Source organism: Saxophila tyrrhenica, assembly GCF_035928015.1.
Source record: "Saxophila tyrrhenica strain CCFEE 5935 chromosome Unknown scaffold_19, whole genome shotgun sequence".
In the NCBI taxonomy this organism is placed as follows: Eukaryota; Fungi; Ascomycota; class Dothideomycetes; order Mycosphaerellales; family Extremaceae; genus Saxophila; species Saxophila tyrrhenica.
The window spans coordinates 457,708-473,775 of record NW_027041751.1 but is presented as its reverse complement, the minus strand read 5'-3'; the positions used below and the strand labels follow the sequence as shown (position 1 = coordinate 473,775).

General features: G+C 54.1%; 8 protein-coding genes across 8 annotated transcripts; 6 read left to right on the top strand and 2 right to left on the bottom strand.

The window, feature by feature from the left end:
* Positions 1–14: 14 nt before the first annotated feature.
* Positions 15–1,352, top strand: LTR77_009879 (uncharacterized protein; the record flags this gene model as incomplete). Its single annotated transcript, XM_064807105.1, has 4 exons — positions 15–530; positions 590–895; positions 949–1,136; positions 1,193–1,352. 4 exons carry the CDS (start codon positions 15–17, stop codon positions 1,350–1,352), a joined length of 1,170 nt encoding a protein of 389 aa, XP_064654921.1.
* A 661-nt stretch (positions 1,353–2,013) lies between these two features.
* On the top strand, positions 2,014–3,501 carry LTR77_009878 (uncharacterized protein; the record flags this gene model as incomplete). Its single annotated transcript, XM_064807104.1, has 2 exons — positions 2,014–2,159; positions 2,214–3,501. 2 exons carry the CDS (start codon positions 2,014–2,016, stop codon positions 3,499–3,501), a joined length of 1,434 nt encoding a protein of 477 aa, XP_064654920.1.
* A 228-nt stretch (positions 3,502–3,729) lies between these two features.
* LTR77_009877 (uncharacterized protein) lies at positions 3,730–4,085 on the top strand (the record flags this gene model as incomplete). Its single annotated transcript, XM_064807103.1, has 2 exons — positions 3,730–3,905; positions 3,959–4,085. The coding sequence occupies 2 exons, from the start codon at positions 3,730–3,732 to the stop codon at positions 4,083–4,085; spliced, it is 303 nt and encodes a 100-aa protein (XP_064654919.1).
* Positions 4,086–4,410: 325 nt separating this feature from the next.
* On the bottom strand, positions 4,411–6,249 carry LTR77_009876 (uncharacterized protein; the record flags this gene model as incomplete). Its single annotated transcript, XM_064807102.1, has 2 exons — positions 4,411–4,767; positions 4,822–6,249. 2 exons carry the CDS (start codon positions 6,247–6,249, stop codon positions 4,411–4,413), a joined length of 1,785 nt encoding a protein of 594 aa, XP_064654918.1.
* A 1,007-nt stretch (positions 6,250–7,256) lies between these two features.
* LTR77_009875 (uncharacterized protein) lies at positions 7,257–8,067 on the top strand (the record flags this gene model as incomplete). Its single annotated transcript, XM_064807101.1, has 4 exons — positions 7,257–7,327; positions 7,386–7,531; positions 7,589–7,637; positions 7,695–8,067. The coding sequence occupies 4 exons, from the start codon at positions 7,257–7,259 to the stop codon at positions 8,065–8,067; spliced, it is 639 nt and encodes a 212-aa protein (XP_064654917.1).
* A 122-nt stretch (positions 8,068–8,189) lies between these two features.
* LTR77_009874 (uncharacterized protein) lies at positions 8,190–11,356 on the top strand (the record flags this gene model as incomplete). Its single annotated transcript, XM_064807100.1, has 3 exons — positions 8,190–8,322; positions 8,411–9,435; positions 9,512–11,356. The coding sequence occupies 3 exons, from the start codon at positions 8,190–8,192 to the stop codon at positions 11,354–11,356; spliced, it is 3,003 nt and encodes a 1,000-aa protein (XP_064654916.1).
* Positions 11,357–11,793: 437 nt separating this feature from the next.
* On the bottom strand, positions 11,794–12,506 carry LTR77_009873 (uncharacterized protein; the record flags this gene model as incomplete). The annotated part of the gene is made up of 2 exons (XM_064807099.1): positions 11,794–12,255; positions 12,309–12,506. 2 exons carry the CDS (start codon positions 12,504–12,506, stop codon positions 11,794–11,796), a joined length of 660 nt encoding a protein of 219 aa, XP_064654915.1.
* A 1,533-nt stretch (positions 12,507–14,039) lies between these two features.
* On the top strand, positions 14,040–15,976 carry LTR77_009872 (uncharacterized protein; the record flags this gene model as incomplete). Its single annotated transcript, XM_064807098.1, has 7 exons — positions 14,040–14,205; positions 14,262–14,494; positions 14,555–14,692; positions 14,748–15,225; positions 15,290–15,365; positions 15,422–15,759; positions 15,819–15,976. The coding sequence occupies 7 exons, from the start codon at positions 14,040–14,042 to the stop codon at positions 15,974–15,976; spliced, it is 1,587 nt and encodes a 528-aa protein (XP_064654914.1).
* Between the last annotated feature and the right edge of the window lie 92 nt (positions 15,977–16,068).

The following is a 16,068-nucleotide window of genomic DNA, read 5'->3' as shown; positions in this document are numbered from 1 at the left end:
AGCTGCCGAGTAGCATGATCACCGCGAACGACGCAGAGCATGCTCGCCTTCGCCGTCTTGCTGGCCCGGCTTTCCTCAATGCTGGCATCAAAGAAGTGGAACCAACAGTGCAGCACTATGTAGATTTGCTGTGCTCGCAACTGACTGAAGCTAGCAGCGAGGGTTCGCAAAACATGGTGGAATGGTTCCTCTGGTCGCTCAACGACGTTATTGGGCAGCTGGCTCTTGACCAGGAGTTTGAATGTCTCACCAAGCGTCGGATGCATCCCTGGCCGGAGTATTTGCTGGATGTCTTGAAACAGACAGCATTGATAAACCAGTTCCGAAGGTTTGGGATCTCCCTCAAGATGTTCGCCCCGTTCATGAGCCAAGAGATGATCAATGCTCGTGATAACTTCCTCAACACTGCAAGCAACGCAGTGAAGGCGCGGCTCGCTCGTGAAGACGAGGAGGACTTTTCGACTGAGAAGAAGCGGCCGGACATCGTCGGCCTGCTGCTTCGCGAGATGAGGAACAGTGAGCGGCTCAGTGTGAGTTCCTTTACTCTGATCCATCCGTGGTCCTCTGGACACACGCTCATCCATCGCAGGAAGCAGAAATCACATCCAACAGCATCCTCATTGTGGGCGGTGGAGCTGAAACAACCAGTACCTGTCTGTCTGGCACATTTTATCACCTGTTGAAGACACCACGCGTTATGCAGAAATTGAAGGATGAGATCCGCCGGACTTTTGCTTCATCGGAGGAGATCACTCTGCAAGCGGTTGGCAAGATGGACTACCTGAAAGCTACCATCGACGAAGCTCTGAGGATTTTCCCTGTGGCTTCATACATTACACCAAGGATCACACCAAAAGGCGGTCATGTCATCGCGGGGGAGGTTATACCTGCGGAGGTAAGGGAGTCCAGAGATACTGAGCAATGATCGATCACTGACGAACAGCACAGACGTACGTCTCCATGGGCCAGTGGTACATGGGCCGCTCAGAGAAGCTATTCAATGATCCTCTAGAGTTCAAGCCAGAGCGTTGGCTCGACACAGCCGACTCCGCTGATCGAGTCGGTCCGAACGGCATGACGCCTGACGAGTCTTTACGCCCGTTCAGTCTCGGCCCGCGAAACTGCGTTGGAAAGCTGTGAGTGATCCTTTGCCGCTTGTCCCAGGATGTCTGGACACTGACGTTCCTCCCAGCCTTGCTCTTGCCGAAGCTCGACTTGTCACGGCCAAGTTGCTCTGGCACTTCGATATGGAACTAGACGGTGGACATGATGCCTGGATCGAGGGCGCGCGTTTCTACATTCTATGGCAGCTCAAACCGCTCATGGTCAAGTTAAAGCCGGTTGCGCGATAGCATGGGATCGTAAGGCTGAGGAATGTTGGTTTGGAAACCAACACTGAGGCTTTTTGCCCGACCAGTAGGCCAAAGATGGTGCGTAGCTCTCTTGAACGACTCAATGAGCATTGAGACCAATGCATACCATTGGATGCGATGTTGGGTGCTGATTACCCGATTGCTGTAAGCCTTTTCTCAAGTCGATTTAGCCATGGTGGCCTCCCAGAGTGCTCGGCTCGCTCTATCGTGCCGATAACGCGGCCGCGGCAACAGATCGAAGTGTTGTCGGCGAGCACTGATTTTGCAAGCTCTCCCAAGTCGAGTAACCGGATTCGATGGAGCAGAGCCGACGACACCTGTCTTGGCCTATAACAACCTTGGTGTCCCGTTTGTGAGACGATTGCAACGATTGAAGGATTCATTAACAACAGCGAACATCTGCCGTTAGTCATCGTACATCATGCAAGGTAAGTTTTAGCTTCTCGGCAATCGCCTTGCAAACCCTTGCCTTCTTGAACCAACATGGGATAAATGTACTATGCTTCACCGGAGCGGCCGTGCAAAGGCTTGGTAATGTACGTCATGATTCGCAGCCTTGTCTTGTCGTGAGCATTGCAATCTTCGCTTGAGGATGCTGGATACGAAGTGAAAGGATGGAGTGTTGTATTGGTGTGAAAGCATGGCTCGGAGGGTGCCGAGTAAGGAGGACTGGGAGCGCTTGAGACCGCAGGTCACGGAATGGTATCGGACGAAGACGGCGGAGACGATAGTGAGGTTGTTACGACAAGATGGCTACTTGGTCTCGCAGAAGATGTTGCGCGATAGGTAATTACAGACGTCTGATGTCCCTCCACGACATCCATTCTGATGCTGTCGTAGGTTCAAGGCGTGGCGAGTAGAGAGGAAGTACACCAACAACGGTCAGACCCAGCGACGGCAAGTCCTCTCACGCCGGCATGGTTTGCTTTCCAACGAGCAGACGAGTCTCGCTTCCCGGTCTCGATATCCTCCTGAAGACTCCTCGAGGAATGTTCTGGGAGTGCAGTTTGGAGCGGACGCACTCATGAAGCCAGTCCCAAGCCGTGCACCGAATACACCAGAAGAGGAGTATCACCTTTCCCACGCCTTGAGCCAGATCTCTGGATACCTGGATCGCCTGGTAGAGCAAGGCTCGTGGAGGAACAGGAATGAGACGCCTGCCTTCGAAATCCAGAAGTTGGCAGCGGACACCCATTTGGCCATATCCAGCCAGAGCGCCGGCTCCTCGCAATCGTTCAATGACCTCCGAAGTCTCGGAGAGTCTACCTTCATCCTCATGCCCAAGTTCAACGCCGATGGATTGCTGACGTTGCATCCAAGAGCACTGACAGCTCTGTTGCGGTTGGTGGTCGATGGAACGTCCATCCCGAACGCCATGGCCCTCTGGGAGGCTCGGACGCTGCAGACAGTCAAGAACATGTTCCGTGATGCTGCAAAGGCCGCCCTGCCGGCGACCCATCCTATTCCTTTGCTCTGTGGTGTTCGGGCCGGGCAGTCGCAGGATCTGCTAGCCAGGCAGTTCGAACTGATGGATGTTCGTCTGTACGCGAGGATAAGCCATGTTGACAAGGTATTCGTGGCTCAGGAGCAGATATATGGCTCGAGGGTCCTAGCGTCGCTGGGATATGTCCAATGGGCTGAGACGAAGTTGAGCGCGGTCATAGCAGATCTCTCCAGTTACAGTTGCCAGTACACGTACGCCGAAGCCAACCGAACGCTCGGATACGTCCTACAGCAAGCTTGTGCCAGGCTCAGACCAGAGCAGGTTGACAGTAAGCTCGAGGAAGCAGAAGGAAGTGCCAGTCTTGCGTTGGGTGCTTTTGTAGGAATCGGCATGGGACAATCCAACGAGGCAGTGTACACACGCATCTGTCTGGCGGACATCCTGCGGCAGCGCAACAATCTGCGTGCTAGCGAGCGGCATCTCAGGGACGCCGTAGACATCTGCGAGACCAGAGCCGAGGGCGAAGGCCAGCAGCGGGTTCAGCTCTCCAAACTGGTCTCAGATCTCCACGACGTGCTAAGGCGGGAGGACAAACGTGCAGAAGTGCGGGCGTTGGAGCTGAAGTATAGCGAGCATTTCCCAGAGAGTCAGGCAGATACCAACGAGTCTTGTGCCGGTTCGTGATTCGCTGATGCATTGTATAAGTTAGCGGAAAGCTTAGCGCTGCAGGTGTAGATGTTTGATCCCGAGACCGAGTCGGCCAAGCGAAGGTAGCAGGGTCGTGCGAGCCATTGGCCGATAGAATGGTATATGTAGGGCTGGCATCGCAAGATAGACGTGTCAGTTACTGCTCAATCGACCGGAAAAATCGTTGCTGCTTCTTGTCGTTTCGTATCGGTCGTCGCTACATCCATGGAGTTCATCATGGACGATTACACGCTCAACGCCACATACCTGGTTCCGTACATGCCACCAACGGCCGCCGAGTGGGAGGCCTTACGTCCGTTGGTCATCGATCTATACGTCACAAGGCAGAAGACTGCACGTCAGATCGTTGAAGAGTTGCGGCAACATGGCTTCCTGGTAACGTAAGGTCATCCCACTGCTTGGTGTTGATAACTGGCTAAACAGTTGGATGTAGGGAGAAGATGCTCCGCGATAGGTTGAGACAATATGGCGTCCGGAAGAATCAGTTGAAGAACCGAAGCTCGGACAATGTCGTATCCCCATGCCAGGGGGCAGGACCGAGCGCAGGTTACGGTGATTGACGTAGAGTCTGCGTGCGGATGTGTGGCCGAAGGCGAGGAGGATGGGAAATGGAGGCAAGCTTTTGTGCGCCAGGTAGAAGGCGGTCCAGATCGAACGACTGCGACAACCACGGGACCGTGCCACTGGGAATGGATCCGAATGTGTTCAGGAACGTGGGTTTGTGAGCGAGCTGCTCCTTCGTCATTGGAGTCAGTCTCTCTTGACGAAGTCCGTGTGCGATCTGCTGCTGTGACGATGAGAAGGAGCAAGACGTTTCTGTGCAATAAAAGATAAAACATTACCATTTGCCCCTATAATCATTAGGATCCGCCCACCCCTTCGTCATCAATATGCCATTCCCACCCGATGTTCGTTTCCCAAAGTCAGGACGATCCACCCTACCGCCCCCCCTTCATCCTTCAACGGCGTCCAATGCAATGCGAACCGCTCAAGCCCCATCAGCGGTCTCGCACACAATTTCAGATCCAGAGTGATCGCATTACCCATCTTCAGGGCGCTTTTCACCGAAGACTTGAACTCCCAGTTCAGCGATCCAGTGCCATGATTCGAGAGGAATTTGAAGACGTCGGCGCCGATGGCGTGAGCATGGAGGGCGGATTTGGCTTTGATGGGGAAGAGTGTGTCCGCGAGACCGGCGGAGATGAAGGAGATGAGCCAGGTGCTGTAGTTGATGATTATGTACTATGGGCAAGTAGTGAGCCATTGTATCGGACTGAAGAGTGGATCGATACTTACATTGGAATAAGCCGTGTAGAATTTGTTGATCTGACTTTCCAACGGAACCTCTTCCATCTGGTTAAGCAAGATATTCTCCATGCCTGGCGTTTTCTGAGGAGCGGCGGACATTCGACTGGGTCTTCGAAAAGCATTCAAGAACGATTGACTGCGAGGCTGTCGCAGCGGCGGTGGCGCAGAAAGCTGCGTGGCCGGCTGCTCCTCTTCTTTCGATTGCGACAATATTCGCAGGACGTCGGACTGGTTGTGTATGGTAGAGGAGCAGTTGATCTGTCCGCCCAGGAAAAAGATTGGTTGTCGGTCGTGGCCCTGGCTGGTCTGAGAGAAGAGTGGCGTCGTGTAAAGCAGATTCCAGAACGGACTGCCGTCTTTCCGTAGGTTGAGCAGTAGCTCGACTGACTCCTGTCGGTGTTCGATGGACCTCTTGAGCCTTCTGATTGACGATTGATCCGTATGCTGGCCTTGCAAGAATCGGCAATTCCGAGGGATGATCTCGGACCTAGAATATCCAGTCACCTTGACAAAGCCATCCGAGGCGAACACGATGGGGTTGTCGGCTTTCGATGGATCCGTGAGAACGAAGCAGTCTCCAAGTCCAGCATACTTGTTCTGGTCGTTCCCCAAAGCCTTCGCAGCGCTGAGTGACATCTGCTGACGGACAAAGTCACTGTAGATGTTGCCGAAAACAAGCCGTTCCACGTCCGCCTGCGCATCCTGCCACACACTTTCCAGCAGTGGCAATGTCGTCTGCAGCGCAGTCTTGGCCTCGCTGTTGACTTTGAGCAGTGATTGCTCCTCGATGTTGATCTGGTTCGGAGCGCGGCTGGAGATGTAGTCTCGGTGGGTTTCATACATGGATTTGCGAACTTCGTCTACTAGAGCATGATGCCGTTGGACCCGCGCTAGGAATTCCATGTTCTCGCCGGCCAGCCTGGATTGCGAAAATCTGAGCAGCTGATGGCTGATTGTTGGATTCTGAAGACACGTCTGGAACACTGTTTGGGAGAAGAATTCCGGCATCTTGGTGGAGGACCTTGCATTGCTTCTTCTGCCGTCCCCATCTGAGAGGACAGAAGCTGAAGTCACGGACGGAGAGAACGTGCGCTTTCTCTGCGCATCCATGGAGATGGTGGGCCGAGCACTGTCAATGGACAGCATGTCGATTTGGCGGCCATCCAGAATAGGCTCATCGGTACTCCTAGCATGCAGAGTCTCTTGCGCGCCGTTGTGGTCCGCGCCGTCCAGGCCGTCCAGGCCGAACGTGGACGTGTCTTCGGTCTCACTGCTCGCGACAGACTCGGTTCTGAGGATGAATGTTTGAGGACTGATAGGGTCCAAGGGGGCTTTTAGTGATGGCGTTCGTCGTATGTTTGTTTCGAAGAACTCCCCGCCAAGTGAATAGTCGCGGCGCAGCGGCGAAGGCGCCATTGCGGAGGAGAGTAGGTGTAGAAGAGTGGCTAATAATCTACGCGACGCAAGGTGCCACAAGCGCGACTACTTGTACTTTGTGCTGTGAAATTACTCGATGAAAATCATCAAATTGCCAGTGGTCTGGGGAAGGAGGTGACAGGTCGTTTAGGGCAGCCATCTGGTCCTGCCGTTTCGCTTCCCAGCGCCACACGGTCACCCCTCCGTAAGCTGAAGTTGGAGACGACAGATTCGCTGCTGGGACCAACCTGGTTCCGGTGCCACAACGTTTCATCTCAACGCCTCTGCATGGTTCACGCGTGCCATACGCGGCTCGGCGAGGCTAGTCTTACCGAGTCCCCAGGAACGCAATCTTGCAGTGATCTTCGGTGGAAATGGCGGCGAAAGAGGGCAACTTCGGCACTCGGTTCGTCATGAAGACAACTGGAAGGTAGTAACTACGTATCGCAGAAGTCCAAGATGTTGTGCCGCGTCTCGTATCGGCTCAGGACGATTTCCCCGGGGACGCAAAAGATTGTGAATCTGTCTTCTGGCGCACGAGTATGCCACGCGCGCATCTCGTGTCAATCACATGGATGAATGGCAATGGCGAGTCCAGCACAGTAGGTTTAGGAATGTGGCGCACCAAACCATAGACATGCCGGCGACCACCTCTCCCCGTCCTTGAAAGACTCTTCCCGTCCGCGTACCGATCGACTCGTTCTGCCGCATCCGCTGCTTCCGCGAAGAACGTTTGGCATGATAACGTGGCCCAGATCTTGGGTTCACCAATCGAATTCCAGAACCGCTGGCGATCGCGTACATAGGTCTAGACCCGCAAACTTTCAGATCTTGGCAAGTCTCCCGACAACCGCACCTTGTACCTTTGCTCGCCTGGTCGTGCTACAGACCACTTCGCCCTCCTACGAGCATGGTAACCCGTACAAGTACACAGTACTGCTGAGCGCGCAAAGAGCGCTGTAAGACATCCTGGGGAATGGTGCGGTCGGATCACCTCACCCTGCAGCATGGCTTCCACCGACCCTGGCCTCCGCGAGGCGCAACGCCGCCAGGCTCGGACTGAGAGCCGACGAGAACGGTAGCGAGACCCCGAGAGTGGTCATTTGCGACAAACAATGATTGATCCTCGCGCACAGAGAGTTCTACGAATATTATGACGCCCTCGAACACCTATCCGACAAAGTCCCTCAGTACGTCGACATCACTGACCCGGCAGCACTCCAGCGCCATGTACCAGTCTCCTCGCCTGACAAGGCGCTCAGTGCATTTTGTCAGCTTGGTGGTATGTACACGATGTCGCCCTTCGGTATGGGGTGTTGCTGACCACATATCCTCACAGCGGTCCAACTCAGGGCTAAACGTGGGCTCTTGTTCTTCTTCAACCAAACGTATGTACCGCTGTCACCCCTCTCAACCTTCTCAACCGCTCACCCACTTGGATATAGGCATGCTTTCATCCTTGCTGAAGCCACTCCCACGCTCTCGCTTCAAGACCACAGCCGCCACAAGGATGAGCTGTGGATGGGGTACTCTAAGATTGACCGATCTTGGTCCGTTTGCGAATGGACCATTCAGCTAAAGCGCACGCGTGTTGATGGAGACGAAACATCTGATCAGCTGCCGCTTAACATCATTCCGGATCTGAAGGGCACCCAGCAGTTCTGCACTTACCCTTATGTGATTGATGCTCCGCGGATGCGGTTCTACGCCGGCTGCCCGATCGTTTCAAGAGGCATCAACATCGGTGCATTCTGCGTGCTGGATGATGAAGTACGTCCCGGGCTATCGGAGCAGGAAAAGACGTTTCTTCGCGAGTGAGTTGAGCCCATCAGTGAGGTCTTCGAGGCCACCAGTGGCACTAGGCGGTGCTTCGTGACATTCATCCCAGCAACACAACGATTCACGGCATACTTGCTGACTCTTCTGTCCATTCTTCCAGAATGTCGGTGACTGTGACACAGCACCTCGAAGGCATTCGTGCCCGTGTAGAAAGTGAGAGGGGATCCAAGCTCGTGGTTGCCCTGGATACATTCGTACAGAAGTCTTCGGAGTCGAGGACGCAGAGGCGTACCGGTAGGTACTTGTGGGCATAGGTTGCTCCTATGGCACTGGATGTTGCTGTACGAAGGATTGCTGACGGTTTCATCCTGCTGTCATATAGGTAATACCTCGCGTTCGCAAGGCCGTGGTCGTCCGGTTAGAAAAGTGCGTAGTCCTTTGGTTCATCAACAAACGCCACCGTACCCAGGTCAGACTTCTCAAGCTTCAGGACTGCCCTCGCCGCAGCGTGGCGACCGCTCGGATACCGCGAATAGCAGTAAACGGCCATCGCAATCTGATGTGGAGGCGGCAACGCATGCCCCACCACCGGACGGCGCTCATGAAAGCCATAGCGATCGCCATCCCAGCACCTCGAGCACGAATACCACACCAGATCATCCTCAGAAACAAAATGACAGAGGCAATTACGGAGAAGAGCTCCACGCGGCTGCTGTGGAATCTACTCTCAAGGCCACGTTCCAAAGGGCTTGTGGTCTCCTACAGCGAGCCATCGATGTCGACGAACTCGTTTTTCTTGATGCTTCCGTGGGCAGCTGGGGCGGCCTTGCGAAGGGCGAGGAGCTTTCAGAAGCACTCACCGATTCGGGCACTGGCGGAACAGATAGCGAGGACCAGCAACAACCCGTGCTGGAGTCGAATCGCTGTCGCATTCTTGGCCAGTGCCATGTTCCCAGTAATACGGCACTCAGCGAACCCTATTCGGCCAACAGCGGCATGAGCGAAGCGTTCTTGAAGACTATGCTTCGGAGATACCCCGATGGAAATATATGGAACTTTGACAGCATTGACGAGTCCACGTCCTCAGACGATATGTCGCACCCACAGGGCGCAGCTCGCACAGGCCCGAACAACACTACTCAGTCCAAGGCGAAGAACCTCAAAAAGAGTCGCAGGGGCGAGGTGGCTGAACTCCAACGCATATTCCCTGAAGCCAAGAATTTGTGTTTGTTCGGCCTTTGGGATTACACACGCAATCGCTGGTATGCCGCTTGCGTCCTGTGGACCTCTGATCCTATTCGGCTTTTTGCCAGCGAAAGCGAGATGAATTTTGTCGCTGCCTTTTGCGATGTCATCACCGCCGAGGTGCACAACCGGGAGGTTGAAAGGTCGGACAAAGCTAAGGCGGTATGTTACCTCTCCTCGACACAAGCCTTCCTCACATATGATAGATGACGCTGACTCCTTCCCCCACCTATACCAGACCTTTATCTCCTCCATCAGCCATGAGCTCCGGAGCCCTTTACATGGCATATTGGGTTCTGCTGAGGTCCTGCATGATCAACCACTCGACGATTTCAGCCAAAGCATGGTGGCCCAGATCACCGCTTGCGGGAAGAGCCTCCGCGACATCATTGAAAACCTTTTGGACTTTTCTCAGATCAACTACAACGCGAAACATGGCGCACGAAAGCCACGCAAAGACATACTCAACGGCCTCAAGTCTCCCTTGTCAACAGTCTCGCACCCTGGCACCGTCGATTCTCAACCCGATTCTCCAGACATCCGGCTCGACGATATCACGGAGGAGGTTGTGCAGTCGGTTGTTGCCGCATACCTCTTCAACCAGAAATTCGACATGAAGAAATCTGTCACAACCATCCTCGATATCGAGAACCCGCTCAAAGGTAGTTGGAACAGTAATATCGAGGTCGGCGCATGGAGAAGAGTGGTGCAGAATTTGTTGACCAACGCCTTGAAATGCACCGCCGAGGGACACATCTACGTCACCTTGAGGACCGAGCGTTCCACAAGCCCGACTACACGACTGAATGCCGTGCTCACCGTCCAAGACACAGGGAAGGGAATGTCACAGGAATTTGTTGACAACGAGCTATTCGCAGCGTTTTCCCAAGAGGACACTTTTCTAGAGGGAACGGGTCTCGGCATGCACATTGTTGCTCGTATTGTTCAGTCACTGAATGGCAAGATTGGTGTCCAAACGGACCAGAAGGGTGGCGGGACCTCGCTGTCCGTCACGGTTCCGCTAGAGGCTTCTTCACCGAGCAGCAAGGCTGGCGCTCCCATGCCGGTACCAGCGCGACTCAACGAATTGACCGCCGGCATTTTCGACTGTAGATCAGGCGAGTCGACGACAGCTCAGTCAAAAGCTCAAAGCCTTCTGCTCAAGACCGTCACAAAATCATGTCACCGCCAGGGCATCGAAACAGCTCGCATTGACCGCACAAGTCTTGCGCGCCCCAGGTATCTGAATATCATCACGGAAGAGGACTTGCTTCAATATCTGCGGCAGTGGGAAGCGGGCGAAGAAGGGGAAGTGCAGCACGCTCTTGCCAGCAAGCCACTAATTGTCCTCTGCAAGAGCGTAGATTCCGAAAGACACCTGAGGTCACGGCTTGACAGTGTACCCACCGGCCATGCTGTGGGATACGTCGTTCAGCCCTGTGGCCCGGCACGAGTGCGCGAGACCATTCTCTCAGTCTTTGAGAGAGAAGGGAGCTTCTCCAACAGCATCTCACGAGATCTGAATCACGACGCCGTCTCCGGCGCTCCGAGCACACCACTTAGCACCCGCAGGATGCCTGTGCGAGCGCACACAACAGGCGAAGCTAGTGTACAGAAGAAGGAGCCCAGCTCAATCTCCGGCAGTACTAACGACTCAACCTTCAAAATCATGGTTGTCGAAGACAACATCATCAACCTCCAACTTCTCCTCACCTACGCACGCAAACAAGGCCTCTCGTGCATCAAAGCCGAAGACGGCAAGCAGGCCTTCGAAGCCTACAAGCTCGCACACGAAACAACCCAACCCGACGTCGCAGACGGTAGCACCTCGCCTTCCCTCCCTCGTGTGATCCTAATGGACATCAACATGCCCACCATGAACGGCTTCCAAGCGACGACAGAGATTCGTGGATACGAGCGACTACATGGTCTGAAGCCGGCGAAGATTCTCGCGCTGACAGGGCTGGGGTCCGCGGAGAGTCAGCGGGAGGCTTATGCTTGTGGGTTCGATTTGTTCTTGAGTAAGCCGGTGCGGTTGAAGGAGTTGACGAAGATTCTGGAGGGGTTTAAAACGGATGGCTGAGCCGATATGCGGCAGCGGTGCTTATCGACTGGACCGATCATCGTTAAATCTGCACTCATCGGACGACGATACCGAGCCGCAACCTCGCACACCGAGAGCGAAAGTCCTGGCAACAAATTGCGACTCCGGGTGTCAACGGATTGCCGAACTCCAAACCCTCTGCACATACCGCGACCTGGAGTCAGAAGGATTGCTGGATCTTGGACTACTAACTGACCTGATTACTCACCGAACGAGAGTCAAGGAGGGTACGCCAATCTACAAGGCCAAGGCGCGGCAAAACGCTCCCGACAAAGAATGGTGGATCCGCAAGTACGTCCTTGACGGCCTCGAGAGTTGGATGTTCAAGAGAGCGATCTATGCCAATGGACGGCTATGACAGTGGGGAGCAGACCCGGCACTGGCGAAGTCCACACCACCCGCGTGTGGACGTAAAATCACTGCAACCCAAGCACCTCCTTCAACTCCGCCACCTCCGCATGGTCCTGCGCATGCCGCATCCGCTTGAACCACACCACCTCACCCTCCACAAACAACATCTCGCCACCCAGCTGCGATGGACTACCGCCGGAAAAGACATTCGTCGGATCCATCATGGCGGCCTTCATGGAGAGCAAAGCCGTCTTCACCGGCCCTTGCTTCACATACGATGGTGTGCTGTCTCCGGTGCTCATGCTGGAGAGCATGCCTAGTTTAGCGTATAGTTTGCGCGAAGGATCTGTGTAGACCGGGAAGCCGGTGTCTGCGCCAAGGATGTTGTGCATGGTGCGGGTGCGCCAGGAGGGTATGGGGGTCACGTCGCCGCAGCCGATAATGGTCAGGTTGGTCCTGGGCGTGCTGGACGAGAGGAGGGACGGTGGTAGCTCCTGGCTTATGGTTCGGATGTAATCTTCGCAGGACTGAGAGGGCGTGTGTTAGTGGGTGGTGGATGGCCGGCGGGAGTGCTACGTACACCACAGAAGTAATGACGGATGAAAATTGTGAGATTCTGAGAGCCACTTCTGTCCTCGTACAAGGACTTGAATAGGACTTCGTTGCCTTTCTCGTCTTTTACAATGAGGTCGCCTGCTTCTCTGAGCGTTTCAGCGGTTGGAAGCTCGTATTGGGGTTCGTGCTTCCCTCTGCCGTGTTCACCTGAGGTCGTGGCCATTGCTCGCTGAAGGAGACTTGACCCAATGCTGTGCTTGCGACAATTCAAATGTTGTTAGGTGGATTTGGGAACCAGCGGTCAACGATAGGGACCTGAAAGTATTTGCTGCGTAGCCAAGGAGGGAGGGGCTGGTCGTTATCCAGTCCAGGCGATTTATACGAATGCGATTCTGAAGCCCAACTTCATCCTGGCTGAAATACGAGTTCTACACCACCTTATTACGTCAATTCGACGGCCAACAATTCAATGCTGTATTAAATCTCACGGACAAGTCGACACCATGGCGACCATTCACGGTCTATCGGACCAACGGCAAGGCGACCCAGAGGCATTACTTTCGACTTCAACACCACGGGTATAAAGCGCCGCTTCAGGGAGCAAGAAGTCCACCGGCATGGGAGAAGACCGCTCAGAGAGCAAGACTCGGAAGAAGAGCATTCCGAAGAATGCAAATGCTGCGATAACTATCTCTTCATCGCTGCTCCCAAACCTTTCATGAAGCGTATTCAAGAAATGTCTTCCGGCAACGTTCCGTCTGCCAAAACACTTCCTGATCCTCAAGTCAGCATGGCCGCCGGTCTGCAGGACTAAGGTGATGGACCAATTTGGGATCCAGGACGCTGGTGACCTTCCTACCACTGACTTCATTGGCTTTGGCACTCCCTCTTACCATTGACTTCATTGGCTTTGGCACCCCTTACCATTGACTTCACTGGCTTTGGTCTTCCCTCCTATCCGTTTGAGAGTTTACTCTTGAGCCTGCACCCCTATCGGCTGGAGAGTTTACTCTTCGGCGTGCACTCCTACCCGAGAGTTTATCTCTCGTGGGCTTCAATCCTACTCACCCGAGAGTTTATCTCTCGGGATATGAGAAGTAGCCGGCCAAACCGCGCGAACTGTTTTGATATTCTGTTTGCCCCGATGGCATGGCGGTCCTTGATGGCACCATTCGTATTCATGAATGTCGTTGGCTTTCCGGTATTCGTAGAGGCATGACGCCATGTAGACTCCCGTGTCGTTCAACCAGATACTTCTAGTCTCGTACCTCCACTTCGTAGCCCATGCTGCTGCATTGCTGTCTCCGGGTACAGAGGGCGATCATCTGCCGCAGATAGGTCTGCGGTAAGAAGTCCGTAAATCTCGAGGCATTGCCTCGCATTAGGCTAAATGGAAATATGGCTCAGGATGGTCTCACAGCTGCCTTTTTGGGCAAGTGCCGAAGTCTGTCCAATGGGTGTGGTTTCTGCATTGTGGATCTCCTACAGAATGGGAACTGCGGAGTGTAGCGCGTGGGGTTGCGTGGAGGAGAAGGAGGAGAGGGAGGAAGGGTTGGGGAGACGGCCACCGTGAGCGGTCAACGTCTGGATAAATGCGAGGACGCCAACGTCTGGGAGCTACTCTGAACAGAGAAGCCCCGGCAATGAGGGTAGATCGTTACTCAATATAAGCTCACGAAGCTTCTCAAGTATTTGAGAGAGACATCCAAGAAGTCTTGTCCTTCCACCATCAGCCTCCCCTCAACCTCCACCAACCATGGCACCACCACAGAACAACATCGTCACCAGCACCAACCGCGGCGACACCACGATCAATGTCCGGGAACTCCTCCAGCAGCCATGGTACAAGTATCCGCACCTCAGGAAGCTCTACGCCTGGATGTCGGTGGTCCTGCTCGTCCAGGCAACGAACGGTCTTGATGGTATGGTGCTAATGTGCAAGATCAATCACAACGATAGCACTGACTACATTGACAAGGATCAATCATGAATGGCATGCAAACGCTCACTTACTGGCAAAGCTATTTCAATCATCCGACCGGAGCTCAACTCGGCCTGTTCAATGGCACACAGGGCCTGGGTGGTGTTGTGTCGCAATTCTTTCTGTGGTGGTTGGTTGAGAAGATTGGCCGAAAGCTCACCATCATTGCTGGGGCTGTGATCATCATCATTGGCGTATTCCTGCAGTCGTTCGCGAATGGCTTGGTCATGGTGTGTGCTGGAGTGTCTTGAAAAGCTACCGCATGTCACTGATGCCTGCTCTGCTTTTAGTTTGCTTGCGCTCGTGCAGTCATTGGCCTTGGACTGAGCTTCGAGTATACTGCTGCGCCAATGCTGGTGACTGAGCTTGCTCACCCAACCCATCGAGCGCAATTGTCGACACTCTTGAACACCCTGTACAACTTCGGTGTAAGTCAATGTACTTCCGACAATGCTTTTGCAAGTATTGACGGTAGTGGAACAGGCAACCCTGGCTGCGTGGATCACTCTCGGTACACTCCAGATCCAGTCCGATTGGAGTTGGCGCAGCGTATCGCTGATCCAGATGTTCCCGTCCCTTATCTCCATCACGCTCACATGGTGGGTTCCGGAGAGCCCCCGCTGGCTCGTTTCTCAAGGCCGCAATGAGGAGGCATACAAGATCCTGCTGGACAACCACTGTGGTGGAGATGAGAGTGACCCTCTGACGTCGTTTGAATTCAACGAGATCCAGTCCACGTTGACCTTTGAGAAAGAGCACAGCACTGGCAGCTGGCTGGACCTCGTTCGTACGAAGGGAAACCGACACCGGACCTGGATTGTGTTCACCTGCGCGATCGCCGCACAAGCGTCTGGAACAACGTTGACTGGCTATTATCTGGCGGTGGTCCTGCGAACGATTGGTGTGACGAACGCGCAGCATCAGGCGATCATCAATGGTTGCCTGACGATGTGGAACATGGGTCAGTCTTTGATGAGCGAGTGAGTTTACTTATCTGAGGTATTGCTGACACTTCCACCGTATAGGCTGGGCTTTCTGGGGAGCATTCGTGATTGACCGCTACGGCCGTCGACCAATGATGCTGACATCCTTGACTGGCATGTTGGTGTTTGGTTTCATACCCTGGACTATCTGCAGCGGTGTTGTAGGTTCCACAGCTCGAAAGATCTGGTGCGCGCGCTGACTGAGATGGACCAGTACAACGTCGATGGCAACGTCCGCGCCGGGCAGGCTTCGCTCGCATTCATCTTCCTGTTCACGGCCTTCTACAGCACCGTATGGAACGGTATACTGACAGGTTACACTGTCGAGGTCATGAGCTACGACATTCGGTCGAAGTTGATATGCACACAGAACCTGCTCGTCCAGGCCACGATCACCGGATTCAACTACCTCAATCCAGTCGCGATTGAGCATATCTCCTGGAAGTACTATGTGGTTATCTGCTGCATCATCCTGTTAGAGATCGTCCTGGTTTACTTCACCTATCCTGAAAGTAAGCGCTCTTCTTCTGCGTGCGGCTGTCAGGCGGGATGCATGCTAACGGTCCAACAGCATCCAAGATCACGCTTGAAGAGATCTCGACCATCTTTGATGGAAAGCATGCCGTGCACAACGACCTGCTGGCTAAGCAAGAAGACCAGGAAGAGCCGCTAGACGATCAGAAGGGAGTTGCGGTTGAGAGACGTGAGGTGTCAACGAACGAGGCGTAGTATCCAGTCAGTCAGGATCTCAATAGCGGACGAAAACTTCGTCGTACTGTCACCCCAGTAGTCGGATACCGTGAAGTCCAGTCGTGAGTTCT